The sequence below is a fragment of the Cololabis saira genome, chromosome 11, assembly GCF_033807715.1.
Source record: "Cololabis saira isolate AMF1-May2022 chromosome 11, fColSai1.1, whole genome shotgun sequence".
NCBI lineage: Eukaryota > Metazoa > Chordata > Actinopteri > Beloniformes > Belonidae > Cololabis > Cololabis saira.
In genome coordinates this window covers 34,398,326-34,419,084 of record NC_084597.1, presented here as the reverse complement: position 1 = coordinate 34,419,084, position 20,759 = coordinate 34,398,326, and the positions used below count along the sequence as shown (strand labels likewise).

Here is a 20,759-nt window from a genome sequence, read left to right as displayed (position 1 = left end):
CTGCTGGCATGCAGTTCAAATCATTATGGAGGAAGAGAGGACAAAAACAAAAAAATTAAGGTTGCTCAGAAAGACCACTAACAACTGCCAGAGAGATAGCAACTAAAATGTTACTGGGAATAGTGAATAAACAAGACAAAAATAATCCACTGATGAAAACGCTTGTGCAGGCAGCTAGTTTTGGAACACCTATCTGCAGTACTCGAGTTGTAAAAAAAAATCAGGGGGGATGGTGGATTTTATCATATGGGGACTGTCCTTCACAGGATAAGTAAAATGGATCACTGCAAAAACTCAAAATCTTAACAAGAATATTTGTCTTATTTCTAGATAAAATGTCTCATTTTAGTAAAAAAAATCTCATTACACTTAAAACAAGACTCATCACTGGAAAAAACTACAATTTTCACCTGTTTCAAGTAGATTTTCACTTGAAATAAGAAGAAAAATCTGCCAGTGGAACAAGATTTTTTTGCTTGTAATAAGAAGATAAATCTTGTTCCACTGGCAGATTTTTCTACTTATTTCAAGTGAAAATTTACTTGAAACAGGTGAAAATTGTCAAATAAGTTATTTTTCTGTTGTTATTTTTTCTGGTGATGACTCTAAATGTTGAAATAGCAGTAAAACCACATTCATTGATGAAATGACATAAGGGATGGAAAGGGGGGATGGCAGTTTTACAGGGGGGATGATTTGGACCGTTTTTATTTCAGGGGGGATGCCATCCCCCCTCATCCCCCCTCAACTCCAGTACTGCCTATCTGTTGACATACATACAGAGATAAAGATCAACAGGATTCAGCTTGGACCTTTTCAAACCATATTGAATGACCCTGTCTTTTACAGCTCACTCCCACGGGAGGAAACGCTGGCCTCTATAGCTATACCAAACCTTTTTCTCAACCAGATACACACATGGCACCACAATAGGAACTGGATATCCACCATATCAAATCTCTTTATACTGTATGTGATAACGCACATGCACAAAAGCTATTTGGTTAAAAGTCAAACAATCACACATTATGAATGGCATGCAAACAGGCAGAGCACGGATGAAAAACAGGCAGGAGAAAGATGATAGACAGGCGGCTCTCTTGCTAATAAGATCGTCACACGACGACTGACAAAATACGACAAAGATAATAACAGAAACATTTCAGAACACAGACAGCTTTCTCCTTTGAGAATGAGGTGTGAAGTTTATTGTGACATTCCTCAAGGAAGGTGTGTGAAAAGAAGGTAAAAAAAATGAGCAATATAAATAATGAAAAAGTGCATGCAATGAAGTCAAAGGAGGGCAGAAAAAAAAATCTCTTCTTTGTACAACAACTGGTAACAGAAGAAAACAGAGAGAAGTCTGTGTGGGTGTGGTGTCCCACAGGGTTTTTAAAGCATTCATCTCACTAGAAACATATAGTATCAACTTTTTCTTCTTTTGTGAGTAAAGTGAACATATTGCTCTCTTAATGACCTCTGGGTTGGAAACTGACTTCTTACTGAGAACTACTTTGAAGAGGAGAGCTGAAAGAAACAAAGGATCTTCACTGAAATGAAGAAAGTGAAATCCATAGAGACACAGAGGGATAGGAGCTTCACTGACCAATGCAGATTTAATGAAAATAATGTGAAAAAACAGAGGAACAAAAGGGTCATGCAGTTTGGAAATATGAATACAAGAACATATGCAACCAGAAAAAGCAGAAAGAATAAAAGCTTTCAATGAGAAAGCAGATTGTACAAGATGCAGCAATGCTTTTAAAGAAAGGGAAAAAAAATTGTGTAATAATAATGGGCATTTCATGCTTAAGCTTTCTTAATTTAAATAGGCTTTATATGGATTATTTACAGAGCCCCTCTCTTTTTTCAAGCTGTCAGTTTGTCTCCTTTTTGTTTTTGCAAATGAAACCCCATCAAGTTCACTAAGGGTGATTTCAGACCTGTGGCCCGTTTGTTTTGTTCCGATTCAGGGGATAAATCGATACAGTTGTTTCGTTTCTTGTTTGTGGGGTTTGTGTTCACAAGGCAAGTGTCTGTACCGTTTCAAAGCTGTTTACAAATGCCATGCGCGAACCAGCTGCTCTCTGATTGGTCAAATGAATGTGGAGGGAGTTTCCTCTTCCGCACCCCGGGATAAACAACACGCCCCTTTCACAGAGAGGGCGCAAAGTGCAGACCGCCGCCGCCTTTAGGCCGATTTATGTTTCCGTGTTACACCAACGCGTCAATTTAACGTGGAACCATAATTCAGGCTTTACCCATTCATTTACAGTATGTGCGCTCGGCGCAGAGCGGAGCTCAGCGGTGGGCGAGAGGGCGCCTGCCGCAGGGTTTGAGCTGCGCAAACCCTGCCCGAATTGAACATCGTTTCACCGTGCCGCGCTGGGACGACATCTCGGCACGTCCAATAGGAGAGAAGGTGGTGGAGGCTGCGCCGACTCTTCTCCTTGCGCCGCGGTCGCACATACACAATGAATGGAGTTGTGTCGGTTGCTGTGTCGATTATGTTCTCACTACAAATAAAAAAAATGAACCGCTTCAGGTCTGGAATGGAATCGGGCCGAGATCACCTCTCCTAGGAGATCTCGGCTCGCTTGTTTTGTGCCGTTTTCGAGCGCGATTGCTGTGTTCAGATATACCAAACGTTCCGATCTTTAGGGGGAAACGCTCCCAGTTCCGGAACAACTGCTCCAAACGGGACAGGTGTGAAAGCACCCTAAGATGCAGTTGTTACAAGTGCATTCAATACTTTTATAAGCATCTTCTGGAACTCAAAGGAGAAGACTAAAGCTTATTTTTTCGCTTCACAAACGCAACCAAGATGTAAAATTCTACAAAGGTTATGGCTGCTTGTGGATAGCTCATGGTTATCTTTCTTTGAGCATTTGACTAGAGTTACTAAAACCATTCCAACACGTCATTTTTTTCTTTTTACTAAATGGTTCCAGGCTTTAACGATGTTAAACGGGGATCAAGAACTCTGTGCTTCACCTTTCAACCGTCCTCTCCATTAGTTTGTCCTGTAATAAAAGGTGGCTTTAGGAAACCAACACACTCTGGCCATTGATTTATATCCAAGAGGGTGACATCTAAAGTGAGTTTGAAAAAAAGAGGAAAAATGGACAGAAGCCCTGTGCTTCAATCTGCAGTGATATCTTAAAATAAATAAATAAAATACATCCTTGTTGAATCTGTCTCCCACTGAACAGACTGCGACTGTGCATCAGCAGCATGCATCACCTGCAGCTACTGCTCCCCTTTTACAGTTATTATGCTAGGTAGCAACAGCACAGTCTAATGAGCATTCCTCCTGTGCATAACCATGTATTGATCCAATGTTTGCCTCCATTAAGAGGGGAGGGGCCAGTGTGATGTGTGTGAAGGAGAGGGAGGTTGAATGCATGTCGTCTTCTGTGGGGAGATTTCACTAATGTAGATAGAAAACCATACACACATGTTAATGAGTTGGCAAATACTTGGTTACCCAATTAGTGCAGTTAACTTTATAAGACTTTCCACTGGCAAGATCAGTTATCGTTTGAAGATTTTTGGTCTTCAAAGCTTAGGGCTAAAATCATTATTTGATGATTGTGGAGCTTTTGTGAGGATTCTCTTTGTCGCCAAACTACAGCACGAACACGGACAAACACACACATAAAAACACACATCTCATCTCATTCAATTTCATCCAGCTTTGGTCGGATGAACAAGGACAGTAGAGAATCATCTTACTCCCACTCAGAATTCAAAAGTGCACCAGGAAGCATGAAATTGTTTTATTTATTTACGATCTGCCTCGTAGTCCCTGAAAATGAATGTGACTTAAAAGTTGGAATGGCAAAAAGAAAGACTTTTAACAATGCAAGGACGCAGAGCAGATGAAGCGAGGAGAGACAGCCTTTAAGCTTGTTCCCAGAGAAATGTCTTTTCACTGCCTTTCTTTGACAGGTTGTAAAATATTTGAGTTGTGATATAGTGTGAGTCCAAAAAAAAAAAAAAAGGTTTGAATTTGAAACCTCTGACATCTTTGTGATCACTGGCAACATCTGGATTGTTGTATCAGGCATCCTGAAATGAAATCCAAGGGATTTTAAAGTGCACTACAGTTCAAACAAAGACTATGGAGAATATTAAGTGGTACATGAAAGCTTGAAACATTTGGATAGCTACATTTCAAACACAACACCATTTCTAGCTAAGAGGATCTTCCCATAGCAGTGTCTTCAGCCCTGATATTCCTTAAAATGATTTTATCTTCGTGATGTTTATGGGTGACATTCTGGGATTGAGCTGAATGTACATATGTCCTGATTTTCTTTTAATTTAATGAATGGGTTTCTTATTCTATCCGTGATTACAAGTCACCCTGGATCACATGCAAATAAATCAGGAGCCGAGACACGATAACCTCACCACCCTGCTTCAGTGCTGGATTCAATTACTCTGTTTCTTCAAACTACACACTTCATTTACAGGAAAAAGCCAGTCTGCCCTGAAACTCCAACAGTCTTTTAACGTGAACGTGCTCTTTGATGGATTTATTTTTAGTTGTGGCTTCCGCTTTTTGGACCTGCAATTGAAATCATTGTTGTTCAGTGAAGATGGACATTAACCAGAGTAGAAGATATGTTGTTCGGAAGTTAACCTGGGTGCCTTTGGATGCACTCTCAGACCATTGCATATTTTACTGACGATCTTTGTTCTTTTTTCACAAGTAAGATAACACTGATCTTATACACAACAGAAATATATCCGCTGTTTCTCATCATCAGTGGCTGCATCTGCAGGACTAAGAGCTCTCCCGACGGCTCTGGTTGAACGGCCCGACAAACCATCTCCAATCGCGCTGTTTTCTTTACCGAGATCACAAGAAAAGCAGAGCAGTGATCTCTTCTCCTTCCCGTGTTGCTGTCTTGTTTATTTATCTTTACTCCACCAACTCCAAATATTAATCACTTTTCTAAGCGAACGACGTGAACGCAGCTCAAACAGCAGGTGTATCCGCCCCTTTAATCTGATTGGTTTATGAGTAAATCACCCCCCATGTGGGGTGTGCTCTTATGATTGGCTGAAACAAAGGAAGACATCTGATTGGTTGCAGATCCTTCCGTATTAAAAAAAACGTATTTCTGGGTCGAGTCACGTCAGGGGAGTCTCAAAAGTCACACGCAAATCCAGCGCAGTTCACAGACAAAAAAAAAAGTTTTTAAATCAGGTTATATTTGTGTGCGCATCAAAAATACATTTGTGTATCTTGTCCCACGCACGTGTGAATTGTTCTGTGCATTTGTGAATTTCTTCCTGTGCATTTGTGGATCGGCGTGTGCATTTGTGAATTATGAGACTGTTCTAGCTCCATACAGGGTAAACTGTGCAATAATAATGGATGCTCAAAAATAAACAAATGTGCAATATTACAATGGGATGGCAAATGTTGTTCTTTTTTTTTTATATGTCTTATTTTTTGAATAAAAAAAAAAAGTAATTTGTTTCTGCAAGGGTTAAGAACGTCCATCTGCTTTCATTGTAATTACCTGTGCATAAATGAAGGTTGGTCTATCTTTTATATCCAGTCTGATTTTCTGATATTTTTTATCACATTTATGCAGAAAAATAAAAAATTCTAAAGGGATTCACAAAGAGCACTGGAATAGCTGCTCTGAGATGCTTTGGCTGATAACAAGTGGAAGAGAGCAGATATGAAGGAGGGTAAAAAGATGAAAAATAAGGGCATACTTGTTGAAGTGCATGCACGACAGAAGGAGAAAGCAGTGGGGTATTTTTCTATCTCCAATGAGGATATTTCCTCAACCAAGGACCTAATCCGGCTACCATTAGCATTTTCATGAGTCCTGTGTCCAGAGGTTGGCAGACCATGTCACTCCCTTATTTGGTTATTTCTGTGTACACACACACACACATGCACACACAGACACACACACTCTCTATTCAAATGCCTAGCTCTCTCAGAAACACACTCCACGCAGTCGCTGACTTTCCCATTGGTGTCTCTGTGTGTTTATGCATCACGCACACCAATATCACACTCAAAGCCGTGCAACAGAGCTGAGGGCTGCTGCCAGCACTTCCCTTATCTATCAAAGTACTCCTCGTTCCTCCTAAAAATGAATTTCTCCTCTTCACTGCTTTCTGGGCTGACTTGCTGGTGAATTCTAAGACTCTTCCTGTTATTATGTGGCCTTCTTTAATGTTAAGTGAGTAAAAGGTTCAAAGAAAAAGTCAGATCAAAACTACATTTCTTCGAGAAAGCCTAACTTTTCAGGGTAAATCTGAACACATTAAATAACAAAAAATGTGCTTGCATGGGTAGTTGGATGTTTTAGCTGAGGGAATGTAAGAAAACCAGACAGCTGAATTGTGACTGATAATTTAAATGGTGGTTTTGCTGCACAAAAGTTTAAGAAGTTGATTGTTCATTTTCTAGTGCCTTTGGTAATGGCAAGGGTGCAAACTCAGACACTCTTTGCTAAAGGAAAAAAAAAGCTGTGCGTTCTCCGATCAGCTGGGTGACATTTATTTGGCCATTGCATTTTCAATATTCTTTGTCTTGCTGGCACCGAGCATGGCTGTGTGTGCAACAAAACTCCAAAGGGAACTCCAAGTGAATGAAATCAGTCATCTGTGGTCAAACAAATGCATTAACATTTCTCAGGAGTTGGCACTCCCAAAGGGTTGCTTTGATACTCTGCATTATAGTCCTTTTCTTCCTTTGCCAAATACCTGTCAATCTCTGGCAGACAAAGATTTGTGATTTGAACTGAGTGTTGCTGCAAAATTTTAATGAAGCACATTAGTGTTCTGCAGAATGAAGGACATATTTTTTTTTAAATGTCAGCAGGCTCCTCTTGAAACTCCTGAACTCAGAAGCTAAATTAAACTATTCCATTTTAAGCAAAACCCAATAAGGAAAACATAATTGCTTCTGCCATGTATATGTCACACCTATCAGTGATTAGTCAGAGCTATTATTCATTGTGTGCCCACCTTAAACCTTAAAGGCTTTAAGACATAAAGTAAAGGTACAGAAAATAGAGCTGGTATAACAAGCATATGCAATGAGAAAAATGAGGCATCATGTCTCTTACCTATAAAAGACTCTTCAAAGGAATAGGTGGAAGATGCCTTTCCCAAGGCGTTGACTGCCGTCACATTAACGATGTAAGGGAAGCTTGAGAAGACCTCTGGAAAACGTACATGACAGCGATTCTTGTGGACCGGATCTTTCTGCACCTCCAGTGAACGTTGGTTATGTCTGTAAAGCAAATGCAGTGGAAGAGAAAGAGGAGCCAGGTAAGAGGAAAAACAAGTGCAGTTGTGAGAACAAAGAGACAAAAAAACAGACACAATAGTGACAAAGAATAAGGGATTTGGGGCTCCGGACTTTCACTGACTTGGCTATTCTACCGTCTTATTTATCTTGATTGCCCTTTTTTTCCTTTTTACTTGGCATATGTGTTTTAACAACATCTGCAGTCACTGGCATCCTGAAGGTACTTAGCTTAATGTTCCATACCTCTGAAATAAGAAAATTGGCGTTCTTTCAGGATTGTGACTCAGTCATAAATCGAAGTGGATCACTATTTTATTGCAGATAAAAGCCAGATGCCAGCAGCTAACATCAGAACTACAGGTAGTGGTTATAATCCTGTTCGTGTTTAAAAAACAACCCGTTAGGAGGACTTTGTTGTTGTTTCAGCCTACCTGAGATGCTTAATTTGACTGCAAAAGTGTCCTCCTACGAGTGTACACATTGTTAACCAGAGCATTGATGTTAATGTATCAATCATGTCAGTATCTACCTGCTGTTGTGTAACCTGGGAGACTGTAATACTTCGAAGTCCAAATACGAGTCCAAAGATATATTTTGAGTACTTGCGATCCATCTCCTGCATTGTTTTAACATGTCTGGAAAACTACAGCTATTCTGAGCAGTCTTTAGTTTGAAGTTCTTTGCATTACAATAATATCCAATGTTTCACAGATTGTTATTTTCTACGAAGAAAGAACAATATATAATTAAAGCTGCAAGCAGCGATGAACAGGCCCTCGCACCCTTGTGCACGTTCAGGCTGCAGTGGAAGCTTGTATGACTTGCATGTAGATTCTTCAGGCCTGGACATTTAGTGGATGACACCACCCACGACTCTCCATACCAAACCATTCAAAAGTTATAGCAGAAAATAGGGACTATAAAATATTGAACAATCAGAAGAAGGGGCGGGGCTAGTTCATGCCAATGAAGGTCAAGTACTCAAAACCGAGTCTGATAACACCACCCACGACTCTCTATGTCAATCTGTTCAAAAGTTATGGCAGAAAGTAGGAACTATCAAATATGAACCAAACAGATGAAGGTGGGGGGGGCTTTTTGGCGTCTATCGTCGCCATGGTAACGATTTTGACTGAGAAAAGTAATGCGCATCGTCGCAGGATGGAGAAGTATAACACACCTGGGTGCACGTTATGGTTCGGGCTTTATTAACTGCCGAAGGAATGGCATAAATTGAGCCAAAATTACATGATTATTTCAAATTTGGCCGACTTCCTGTTCGGTTCCGGCCATGGCGCCAAGAGACTTTTCTTTAAGTTGCGACATGATACAGGTGTGTAGCGATTTTCGTGCATGTATGTCAAACCGTATTGTGGGGCTTGAGGCACAAAGTTTTCTAGGGGGCGCTGTTGAGCCATTAGGCCACGCCCATTAATGCAAAACATTAAATATAAAATTTTTCGCCAGGCCTGGCTTGCGTGCAAAATTTGGTGACTTTTGGGGCACGTTTAGGGGGGCAAAAAGGCCCTCCTTTTGTCGGAAAAAAAAAGAAAAAAAGAGAAGAAAGAAAAAAAAAAATCCTACAGATACCATAGGCCCTTCGCACTGTCAGTGCTCGGGCCCTAATTAAGGGAAAACTAAAAGCTTTAATCAGAATAGTTAATATTTAGAACCCAACGAGCTGCAGCCAGACACAGTTGAAAATAAAACAAGGTGACTTACTGTACATCAACTTCAAAGGTGGTGGGGATGTACGTTGGTTGCGTCTGGTGCCAGCTGCAGTAGAAGCTTTTGGGATAGGCATTGGAGCGACAAGAGATTCCGGGCTCCCGAGGGGGAACTGCAGAGAGGAGAAGCAACAAAAAAGGAGAACACAGTTAAATACTATGGATAATATGCTGTTAACAACTACTGTGCGCTATGAAAAAAACATTTTAGAAAAGAAAAACTAAATCTGAGCAAGTCTATTGCATTTATCAAATGCAAAGCAACTGTGGCATATTAGATGTTACTTATACACATACTGCAGCATATCTGCTCACCGGCCAATTTATTAGGTACACCTGGACACCTGGTCTACCTAATAAAGTGGTCAGTGAGTGTGTATCCATTACACTGCCCACATCTATGAGAACGCCTACAGCTCAATGCTGCTCTCATGGAGTTTTTGGAGCTGTATAACATCAACGGGCGCATTCATCAACTGCTTCAGGGGAATGGGAAAGACTCTAGAGGTTACCTCAAAGGCAGTTGCACAAGTTACCATCAAGTGGGGTATATGCCCCAATGCTGTTCTGCATAGGCCTAAACCCAAACATCACCTTTTTTTTTTTAATGTGGAGGAATCATGGATGCACAGCAGTGATATCCTTAATGTTAGTTGGGCTTAATATGCTTCAGTTGTAGTAAAAATGGTCAGAGGACCAGAGCTGAGGGGGTCGAACTGCCCTTCAAGTTTCAAAATCATCATCCAGGAGGAAATAACAAAGATCCAGAGAAACTGTACATTCTGAAGATACCCCCCAACAATAAACTGCTAAGTGAATGTCTTAGGCAGCAATAATCCAGTAAAGACAATAAAAAGATGGAGATGGGTCCTTTGTGTAAAGAGAAGCCCATGCATGGGATGTATCGCCCAGAGATTGAAGAATTGGCTGACACTGAGAAGTCCTATCAGAGACTTAAAAAGGCTAGTCTGAATTATTCCATAGTGGAATTAATTGTAGCACCACAAAAACAGGGCTTAAGCACAAGAGTGATGGAGGTCAGGGTCTAATACACCATCCAGTACATAATAGCGGGATGTCAGATGGTGTCAGACATAGAGACATACACCACAACAACTAACTGTAACAGTGTACAGGAACATCTGTACTGAGTTGGAAGTCTGAAAGTCAAGATGGGAAATACCAAGACACACTCCCAGAAGAAAGCAGCGGTGACAGATTTGGTAATCCCAAGCCATGGCAACTTCAAAAAGAAGGAACACGAGAAGCTGGGGGAATATCAAGGGTTGAAGGAAGAGATACCAACAGAGTTGGCCAATGGTAGTTGGGGCACTCAAAGCTGCGTCCTCCAATGTAGGAGAGAGATTCCAGCATATTCTGGGAACTACATCAGAAATCCTGGTCCAGAAGTGTGCAGTCCTCTTACTAGTACGCTTAAAATGATTTAGCTGTGGATACCTGGGTATTTTATTGTACACTGCTAATAATTAAATGTACATTTTTAGCGTCACCACAATGTCATTTAGGCCTCAGCCAATTATGCCATGTAACTGTGCATCTAAAGACTAGCTAGATCACAGTTCTGCTTGAATTGCTGAAGAGTACTGAGATGAAAAAGAACCAAGTCAATAATCATAATAATCATGGTTATTAACTGACTACATTTGCATGTTTGCAATTGAGTAAGACACTGTAAATTAATTTGTGTAGAGTAAACACCACACTGCTGAGGTTATAGGGGTGCATGCAAACATATAGGGCTTTTGGACTAACTAACTCGGTGCCAGAGCTAGTGCTGGTGCTAGGCCAGTGCTAGAGCCAATTACAAAGAAGTTCTACAAGGAACTGGCGTGTATTCCCACTGGCTGGAGAGGACTAAAGAAGAAAAACCCTACATCATTGATCACGTCACCAAATTGGAAGCAGGAAATCCATAAATGAGAACAACAATGGAAAACCAATGTTGGTACATGCAGACATTGATCCTGGCCTCAAGAATCTTGTTTGTAGTCGAAATCAACTTTGTGCAATGTCCCACCACCAACATCCTGGTAACCCCTTCAAGTTTCTCTTGACGACCAGAGAGCAAGGAGGCAATTAATGTCCTCTTCATTTCAGTTCTGCTTTAATTTAGATCCTCCCCCCATGATGTTCTTGCATTTTTGGGGGCACCAGTTTTCTTGGACCGGAGTTGGTCAAGGTCTGACACTAGCACAGAACTAGCACTGGCTTTGGTCGAAACTCCCTAAGAGATAGCTCAGGTTACAGCAATAACTGCTATGCAGGTGCTCGGTGGATTTATTCCATGACAACCGTAACAAGATTGATTCTCTTCTTCTCCTGCTAGAATGTTCTTCATATGTACATCTCAGCAACAAACTAGTCCAAATCGTTAAAGTCTAATTTAATACACTTATTACGTACACTTATTATTATTAAGATTAATAACACATATGACATTATCCACAGCAGGAAGATTACCAAAATAAATACATTCTGCCTTCATGCCAGTCTGAGATCTGTCAACATCTCTGAGTAGAGAACTTGATTTAACTATTTACAAATGTTTTATGCTAAAAAAACATTTTTCTGTAATTTGATTAACTAAAGATATATATTTATTGTTTTACTTTACTTTGATATTTTGTCTATTAATTCATAAACTGTATTACCTGCTTGAAAACATGTGAAAAGAATAATTCACATTACTTAAAATAACTGTAAACACAAATAAAGTCAAACATAAGGGCTAATACATTAAAGGGACAGGAGGAAGGAAATAAAAGAGAAAAGGCAGAAACAGAAGCATGAAAGATATGGAGAACAAACGGAGACTGAAATGGTAGAGCAACAGAATAATGATGCAACTATTTTAAATCAAATAAAATGACATTGACACATTATTAAACCCAATAACACATAAGTGTTTGAGAATAAATGATACCAAGTACATACAAAATAAAGACAACATCAAATCTGTATACACAGTAGCATGAATACCTGTTACCCATAATGCAGCACCAGTTTTTGCTACGTGTTTCTTATGATACCATTTTATGTACCTGGCTGTAAATATGGAGGGACAGTCCCATACTGCAAACTTTATTTTGGACCTATCAGATGGTTATGCAAAATACATAATAATCCCCACATAGAAAGGTTTCACTAAAATAACCTTAGCCCTCAGCAGCATTAGCTTTACATTAGAATTGAGCCCAAATCAACAAATATGCTGCAGACATCACGAGTTTCTTCTAGCAGAACCCAAACACACACACTTGCAGGCACAGATTCACATGCTTGATTGGCCGCTGCAGGTCGCTCTACTGTTACACACAATCAGCCTTGTTTAAGCGGTCGCCACGACAACTAATTAGCCTGTCAATACCGTCTAATGATGATATGCCAGGGAGAACATCCAATCACACTCAATTAATCACAGAGACTAATTGGGGCCATCTCAATCTACTGGCTCCTCATCTGAGAGCTCCAGTCAAAGTCACGCAAAACACAATGTCCCCATCAAATATTCCCTCTACCCACACACAGACACACACAAACAGAACCAGCAGTCTTTGTATAATTAACAATGAGATGGCTGCATTACAGAAAAGAAAAACAGATGAAGTGCACGTCGGTGAAGGAAACACAGAAGGAAAGTTGATGAGCTTAGGCATGTAGCCATGTTTGGATTGCTTTATTGGAGGCCTGATATATTTACTCCTTTAAATCAGTTCATTTTTCCAGACTTGAGTACTGACAAAACACCTGAAAGGGCAGTTCTTACTGTATGGTTTGTCATGATGGAGACTGCTCTTTGTTCCAATCAATACTAACTGAGTCCAAAATACAAGGATTTATAAGTATAAGGAGTAAGATATTGACTACAAAATGTCAACCCTTGTGCTTTACCCTACAAGAATAAGAAAAAGAAAAAACAAACAAACAAAAAACAAGATTAAACCTGAAACCAGATCAATGTTATGTGCGGTGAAGAAAACAAATGGAGTACGTGAAGCCCTTGAATTAAATGGTTTTGTGCTCTAATTTCTAATAAAATGTCATGTGATCAGATCAGATCAGTTCTGGATCAGACTGACCATGGATCTTTACTGAAGTGTTTCAGCTCTCCTGCGGTCATTCCACAACATCTCCATCAAACCCGGCTTAGCAATTAATCCTGCTTCATCACACAATTTGTACTAAGTTTCAGCTGGTGAACAACTGGGTATTTTGATAAACTGTGAAAGTCATCCTGTCCTCAGTGATGACAGGTGGATAAGGCTTGAGGCAGTGAAGCCCGAGTTGTGATCTGCTGAACCTTTGTGGGACGGCAACATTTCTTGTACCATACACATTACTGAATGATGTGTGTTTTGTTTCTACAGACCTTACACAATTTTTGCCCGTCACACCAATATTTACCAAAGAGCTCTTGTCTGCCACGGACATCCTGGCTGTTAAATGATTTACCTATAGTCGACTCATGAATGGAGATGTTTGCCAGTTCCAGTGTCTTCGAGCCTTCAGCTGCTTTTTGTGCATTCCGCATTGAGTCTTTGGAGATATCTTGGCTGAGCACTCACTCCGTACTAAACTGCATCCATTTACATGCAGATTATCTAATTTTGGACGGATTAGATGCCTAAACACTTTGAGATGACTTTGTATCCCCTCCAGCCTGATGCAGATCAACAACTCTTGATTGTATGTCTTCAAATCTCTCACCCTTTTTGTTTTTGTGATTCATAGTGTACAACAGGAACATCAAACTTTCTATTAATCAATCTCCACAATGTCCAAACTCATTTTGTTGATTAGCTGTCATTGAAATAATTAGTCTAAATACACAAGAAATTCTAATTGTTTGTGTATTATCAGCATAAGCACAGTGTGTCTGTCTATTATCGTGACTTAAATTAAGATCAGATCACCCTTTATGGCAAATTAATAAAGAAAACCAATTAATTGGAATTTGCATAATTTGTACCACAGTACCACGTTAGAAGTCTGACATGTTCAGACATTTTTATCCATAGTTGTGGTGATTAGAACGTGCTTTAAAGAATATTTGAAAAAGGACAAGAAAAAACAAAACAGCTTGTTTTTCCCATAATAATGGGAGTAATGCCAGAGGAAAGGAAAGGGCTCAGTGTGAGATTAGTAGAAGGAGGGTAATGAGAGTAAGAGAGGACAGAGGATGTGTGGAGATGAACGAGGAAGAAAGGACTACCAAGAGAAGAATAGAAGAGGAGCCAACTTATCTGACAAGATGAGAGTAAAGTTGAAATGGAAAGAGGCTGACACGAAACACAATTCACTGTTTAGATGTCACTAATGTGTCCATAAAACGTTTAATACACATATAACGCATATGTATGCACATGCACAAAGAAATGTGCAGTTGCTTCAGTATTTTAGAAAATCAAATGTTTAGACACATCCAGGCAAAATACTAATTTGGAAAAACACTGATGAAAGGACAAACTATGCAATGCCTGTAATTAAAATAACAACAATTGCCAATACAAAAGACTAAATCAAATCTACTTTGCAGGGTGATCCCTCTGTATGAATCTCACTGTGACACATCACCTGAGTCAATGGCACTCATGAATAAATGTTATTTGAATTAGTGTGCTTTTACAGTCTGGTTTGAATTGCTAAATCAGTGGGTTTTTGAAGATGCTCTTTGTTAGACACATGAAACGCACACCTGCACACATGCATGTGTGCGTGTGCACAAGTGGTTAGTTGGATTACCTTTAAATGGTAATAGGTTACAGATGTTGGTTCATAAATGTTAATGAGGCCAAAAAAAGAAGAGGTGAGGTTGAGTAAAAGCACATGCATGGATTTTCTATTTGAGTATCACTTTTTACTATCACTATTATTACGGTCCGAGCACTTAAAGGGCGAAGGCCCTATTGTATCTGGAGGAGTTTTTTTTCCTTTTTTTCCTTGTTTTTATTTTTCCGATGAAATCAGGGCCTTTTTGCCCCCCTAAATGTGCCCCAAAAGTCACCAAATTTTGCACGCAAGCCAGGCCTGGCGAAAAATGTGATATTTCATGGTTTGCATTAATAGGCGTGGCCTAACGGCTCAACAGCGCCCCCTAGAATACTTTGTGTCTCAAGCCCCACAATACGGTTTGACATACATGCACGAAAATCGGTACACACCTGTATCATGTCACAACTTAAAGAAAAGTCTCTTGCTGCCATGGCCGAAACCCAACAGGAAGTCGGCCATTTTGAACATTTTGAATTAATCGTGTAATTTTGGCGCAAGTTATGCCATTTCGTCGGCCGTTAATGCGATCCTGCGACGACGCGCATTACTTACAGTACATAACAATACATAACAATTTCATAGAGTTTGAAGATATTGGATGTGTTAGAGGCAAAGAGGTTGATAGACTGCAAACATGAACATTTATGTTTTAGATATTTAATGTTTTAGCTGGGGCTGTTATTAATGGATTATTAATATTAATGAAACATACACCACACCATCCGTAAGCAGATATGTTGAATAACATATAATGCGAACGTGGAGCAACATTTACTATAACCAGACAATAATATTGACATAATTTGTATATGGATTAGTCTGCAGGATAAAAGTAAGTGCTGTGTTGTTTTTTTCTCTAAATGCACTGATAAAAGCAGCCAAAAGCTTGCTGTCTGAAGATTTTCCCTTTCTTCTTTTCCACTCTTTCTTTACCGTGCCAATAATCCAAACCTATCATTCAAAAAATCTGGGCCTTGCAAAAGAAAAGAAAATAAGAAATAAAATGGAAAATAAAACATCTTTGTCAGTGAATGCACTGTACAAACAAACACCCATACACTTATACATGTGACAAGTGGAAAGTGAAGAAGACATTGAGCAGCCTGCTTGCTAGGCTGCAGACACTAGTAATTGCTATTTGGTTGTGTTCGTCAGCCTCCCTGTTGTTTTGTGTTCGAGCGGGTGCATTTTTATGTATCTGAACGTGTGAGTGTGTATTTCCAGTGAACCTTTGTGCTCTCACACTAAAGACAAATGCAGCTTCTTTCAATTTCTCCACTGATCAACTTTAAAATAAAACTTCATTGTCAAAACACAAAATTACAAACCTTTCTGGCTCATACTTCTCACTCTTGCTTCCCCTGAGTCAATTTTTTCTTTTTCTAAAATCAATTTGACGGACTGGAAAGTTTGACGAACACAGAAAAGAGAATCCAAAGAAGTTACAATAACTAGCATATCAGCCAATCTGTCCATTTATCTATTACATCTTTCCAATTCCTTTTTTTTATTTAAGACATTTTACTGAGAAGAACAGGATACTCTGGGGAGTCTTTGCTGCTCTGAATGGCATAACTCGTTTAGACAGACGGCTCTGGTCTCACTTGACTCAGCCTGCCAATGTCAGGCCCGCTGCATTTTAGATTAGCTCAGTTATGGTGTCATGGGAGAGAAAGGAATGTAAATAAAACTGTCGGACAAAGTCGTAGAGACTCTGTGGTGCCTTTTTGTCCAGATCAGATGCCGTGGATCACGCTAATCAAATTGTAGAATAATATATTTATTTATAAGGCACTCAGAATCTATGCTGACGGCTGTGTATATCAGCATCATGTTTCTGAACCATTTCAGAAAATGTCTATATTTGTTACTAAAATGAAGTAGTCTACATCTGTCTGTTTAATATGAACACTCACATTGTCTTGATTACTATCAAAAAGTGTTATTAACAGTTAAACAGTTTTTTTTTTCCCATTTTATATGTATTTGCAGTGCCGTTTCCTTTAAAAATGTCTAGATTTTCATCAAGGAAATGCATTTTGAATTATGTAACAATGTGTATATATTATAAGTGATAAACAAGCACAAAATTTAAAGAAACCTCTCTCTTATAATTTGGCTACTGGAACCTTTTCCTTTGTGATAAATTGGTGTAAGACTCAGTTAAAAGTTTAAATGTCTTCTATTAAGTAATTTTAAATAAAGAGAGTAAAAAGTAACTTTCAAAGTGAAGACAACACAATAATAAAAAATAAGCAATGTCAGACAGAGGAAGTGTTTTTGTAACATTCGCATTTAATGTGCACATAGAAACCAAATTCTCTCCTACTTCACCTCTGAATGCGTCTTTTCCCTATCCTCCCATCTGCTTTAAGAGACACTGCTCTTAAACACGAAGGAGTGAATTGGGGGAAGGGGGCAGCGAGTGTGCACGCACATAAGTACACACTGGTATTTCAAGAATGCCTCTAAGCCAATTGGAAACAGCCGTTGGATGGATGAATGAATGAAAGGATGAATTCCTTACGAGTCAATAGGTGAGAGGTAAGACAAAGGGTCGTAGTGAGCACATTAGAGTAAGTCAGTGTCCCATTATGGCATATCTTCTATCCTATTAAAATTAGAGCTGTTCCTTGAACACTAATACAATCTTTGTGAACAACCTAAACATGAACAGTAAAAAACTAGTCATTCTCCAAAAGAGCTGAAGGATGACACAGAGGCAAGAAGATGTTGAAAGGTTTGACCTCTGCAGATCTGGAGGTCAGACGCAGGAAGAAAACTATTATACTCGGACGCAACCGGTGTCCTGTCTTTTGTGCCAGCACACTTATTTAGCCAGATGACATTGTACATCCTGCACTGAGCTTTGTAATAACATGTTTTGTTTCAAAGGAGATAAAAAAAAAAAAAAATCAAGCCGATTCTCACGTAAGAAAACAGTATCTCACCTCAGCATCCCTCACTTGATAGCCTATCACACTGAATGAAATGGCTTTCTGCTTCAAGAAGAAGGTTGTTGATGTTAAGAAGAAGCTAGATAGATAGTTTCCATGACGTCAATCCAATATTCCATAAACAGTAATCACCTGGTTCAGACTGTGTGACTTTATCTAACACGAAACACTGATGTGAAATGAAAAGTTTTCATTCTCTGTCCATTTGTCATTGAAGTAATCATCATGTATCATAACAAATAAAAACCTTGTTTTGTTCCTTCTATGCCATGTGTTACCTTTCCTTAACCTTGTCTTTTGGCAGCAAGGTTTTGCAACCCTTACTATGCCTTTTTTCCAGCTCTTCTTCTCTGATTACGCCCTTCGTGGTACGGGCTGTTTTACATTCTAATGCAGGTTGTTTGTGCACGGAGTGAGAGAAAGCAAAACACCCCCTGAAGCTGAAATCATCATAGGGGTCATGGGCACTTTAGAATTGAAATCTGCTGACAGTGAGACTTAAGATTTGTAATCAAAGTCGTGAGAAAAAGAAAGTACATCCTCTCTCCCTTCTAAGATATAAATTATCGGGACATAACACAAGCAAAACTTGATATTACATGATGTCACTGTTCATTTAACAAAAACTGAGCCAAAATGCAGCAGAAAAGAGCTTGAAAAGCATACACCATGGTTCTGTAACTTTCCCAATCACCTTTCTGTGTCAATCTTTTTTGTATAATTTCACAAACCTGTAAAACGTTTTCCTTGTTTTTGAGATTGAGGTCAGGACTCGGACACACCTTTATCATTTTCTTTCTCCATGCTTTTGTAAAGTCGCTGGTGGGTTGTTGTTTGATAGCGTGCTGGAGCTTTAACTGTCGGACACATTTGACGAGAAACCTTCAGCATCCACCCAGCATCTACTCATCATAGTTTACTAAATAACTTCAAGGTTTCCGGGCCTGAAAGCAAAACAAGATCAAATCAACACCACTTGTGCTTGATGCTTTATCTCCACTAATTTGTGCTGATATGCTGTGTTTGGTTTTTGCCAAATGTGGTGTGGTGCAATTAGACTAAACATCTCCACTTTGGCTTTATCTGTCCACAGGACATTGTTTTAGAAGAGCTGAGGTCTGATAAGTCACAACTTTGCAAACCTGAGCTGTGCTCCCATGCTCTTCATAGCTTTTCTCAGAGCAGCCCTACACGATCCATGCTTTTGGAGTTATTTGCCAATTTTCTAATTGTAGCTTACAATCATGAACTTTAACATGCTAATTGATATCAGTGTGAGATGGAGCTCTTGCTTTTTTTCTCTGACTGTTATTGTATGGTTTCGCTTTGGGCTGAAATTATTGGGATGCATACTTTTGGGAAGACTGGCATCTGCCTTGAATGTTAAATTAAGTGTGTTTTCTGTTTCACATTACTGTATTTGTTTTGACTTTGTCCTTTGACTGTGCTTAATTTGCATCACATCTACAGAAACTACCAGGATTTAAATCAGAAACATTCGAGAGGTCTGGGATTTCTGTCACGCTACCTCACTCTTAACATATTTCTTTATTATTTATCCTGACACTGCAGCGTAGCTTGCCAAGACAGTTGGGAGGCCGCACAATGATACTCATGATTCATTCATTCAATTAAAAGCATTATTTTCCTTGTATTTGAGGCTTTGACTTATCAAGGTGGCACCTCATCCGCTTGGAGACTTCTCTGAATATTTTCATTATCTTGGTCTGCAAATACTGTAGCAAGGGTCTGGTAAAACAATCAAAAACAGAAGAAGACAAAGAAAATTGTCTGATGATGTCCGAATAGTTTTTTCCTACTTCTACTTAGCCTTTATTTTGTATGAGGTACTGAATGATTGTGTATAGGGCTGGGCGATATGGACCAAAAGTCATATCTCGATATTTTCTAGCTAAATGGCGATACTCGATATATATCTCGATATTTTTTCTGTGCCTTAATTGGGGTTTCCCCCAAAGCATTATAGCATAGCATCTCTGTTAGCTTCATTTTTTTCTGAGGCAAACCCTTAAAAAAACAGTCAGTTTTAATACAAAGCCTCGTGCCAAATGTCACACAGGAACCTTTATTAACAGAGGTCTGCACAATATCAAAATGTATAAAACAAATTAAATAAAAATAAACTGCCTGCATATATAGAATAAAAATGCTTCTTGAATAAAATAAAACAAATATCCCTTTCCTGCATAACAATTAAATTAAAATACACTGTGCAATTAATACAATGTAGACAGTAACAGGCAGACTTTTCCACTGAGGTTGACAGTTGTGCAAATAACAAAACATTTGTGCAAATCTCAAATAAAACATTCAAGTCAATTTGTCACAAAATAAGCTATATCAAAATCATAAAAAAAAAAATGATATTGTCTCGTACCATATCGTGTTTGAAAATATATCGATATATATTAAAATCTCGATATATCGCCCAGCCCTAATTATGTAATGGAACAACGCACACTTCTTTCTTTTTGCTGATTTGGTCAACTTACCAATGGATTTTGTACCACTTCACCTCCCAGTTAGTCTTTTAACAACTTCAGCTGCGTACTCCTACAGTTTTTGTTAAGCTAATTCAAATATAAAGGATGAGAACATTACACTGATTTCGGGAAAAGCATTTGCAGAAAATTGTACGGCAAAGAGAAGTCATTGACGTCGATGTAATGGAGAGAGAATAATAAAACCAGGAGCTGCCATTCAATCACTGAAAATGCTATCAGTGCAACTGAACAGCAGGTAGCGCTTTAGTGCACAAAGCTGAAATTTGTGTGTTAAAGCTATTGAGTTGAGATGGTTTTTGTCCTCTTTAGAGGTCTGTGTCGCCGTGGCAATAACACTGTGCTGTCTTTCACTGCAGTTGCCTCTTAGCTGTGGTGTCTGCGATTGTTTGATGAGCGACAGGCTGGGATTGACCAGTCAGAGATGTCGGTCTTCCAAATGCACAAACATCCAACTGCCATCACT

At 39.2% G+C, this 20,759-nt stretch overlaps 1 protein-coding gene across 1 annotated transcript in view; it reads right to left on the bottom strand.

Moving 5' to 3' along the window:
- Positions 1–20,759, bottom strand: part of cntfr (ciliary neurotrophic factor receptor) — a 274,550-nt gene that overhangs the window by 35,472 nt on the left and 218,319 nt on the right. The window contains exons 5-6 of the mRNA XM_061734387.1: positions 9,017–9,134; positions 7,110–7,276 (exon numbers count right to left, since the gene is read on the bottom strand). Of these exons, the coding sequence (XP_061590371.1) occupies positions 7,110–7,276; positions 9,017–9,134 (285 nt within the window). The remainder of the gene's footprint in view (positions 1–7,109; positions 7,277–9,016; positions 9,135–20,759) is intronic.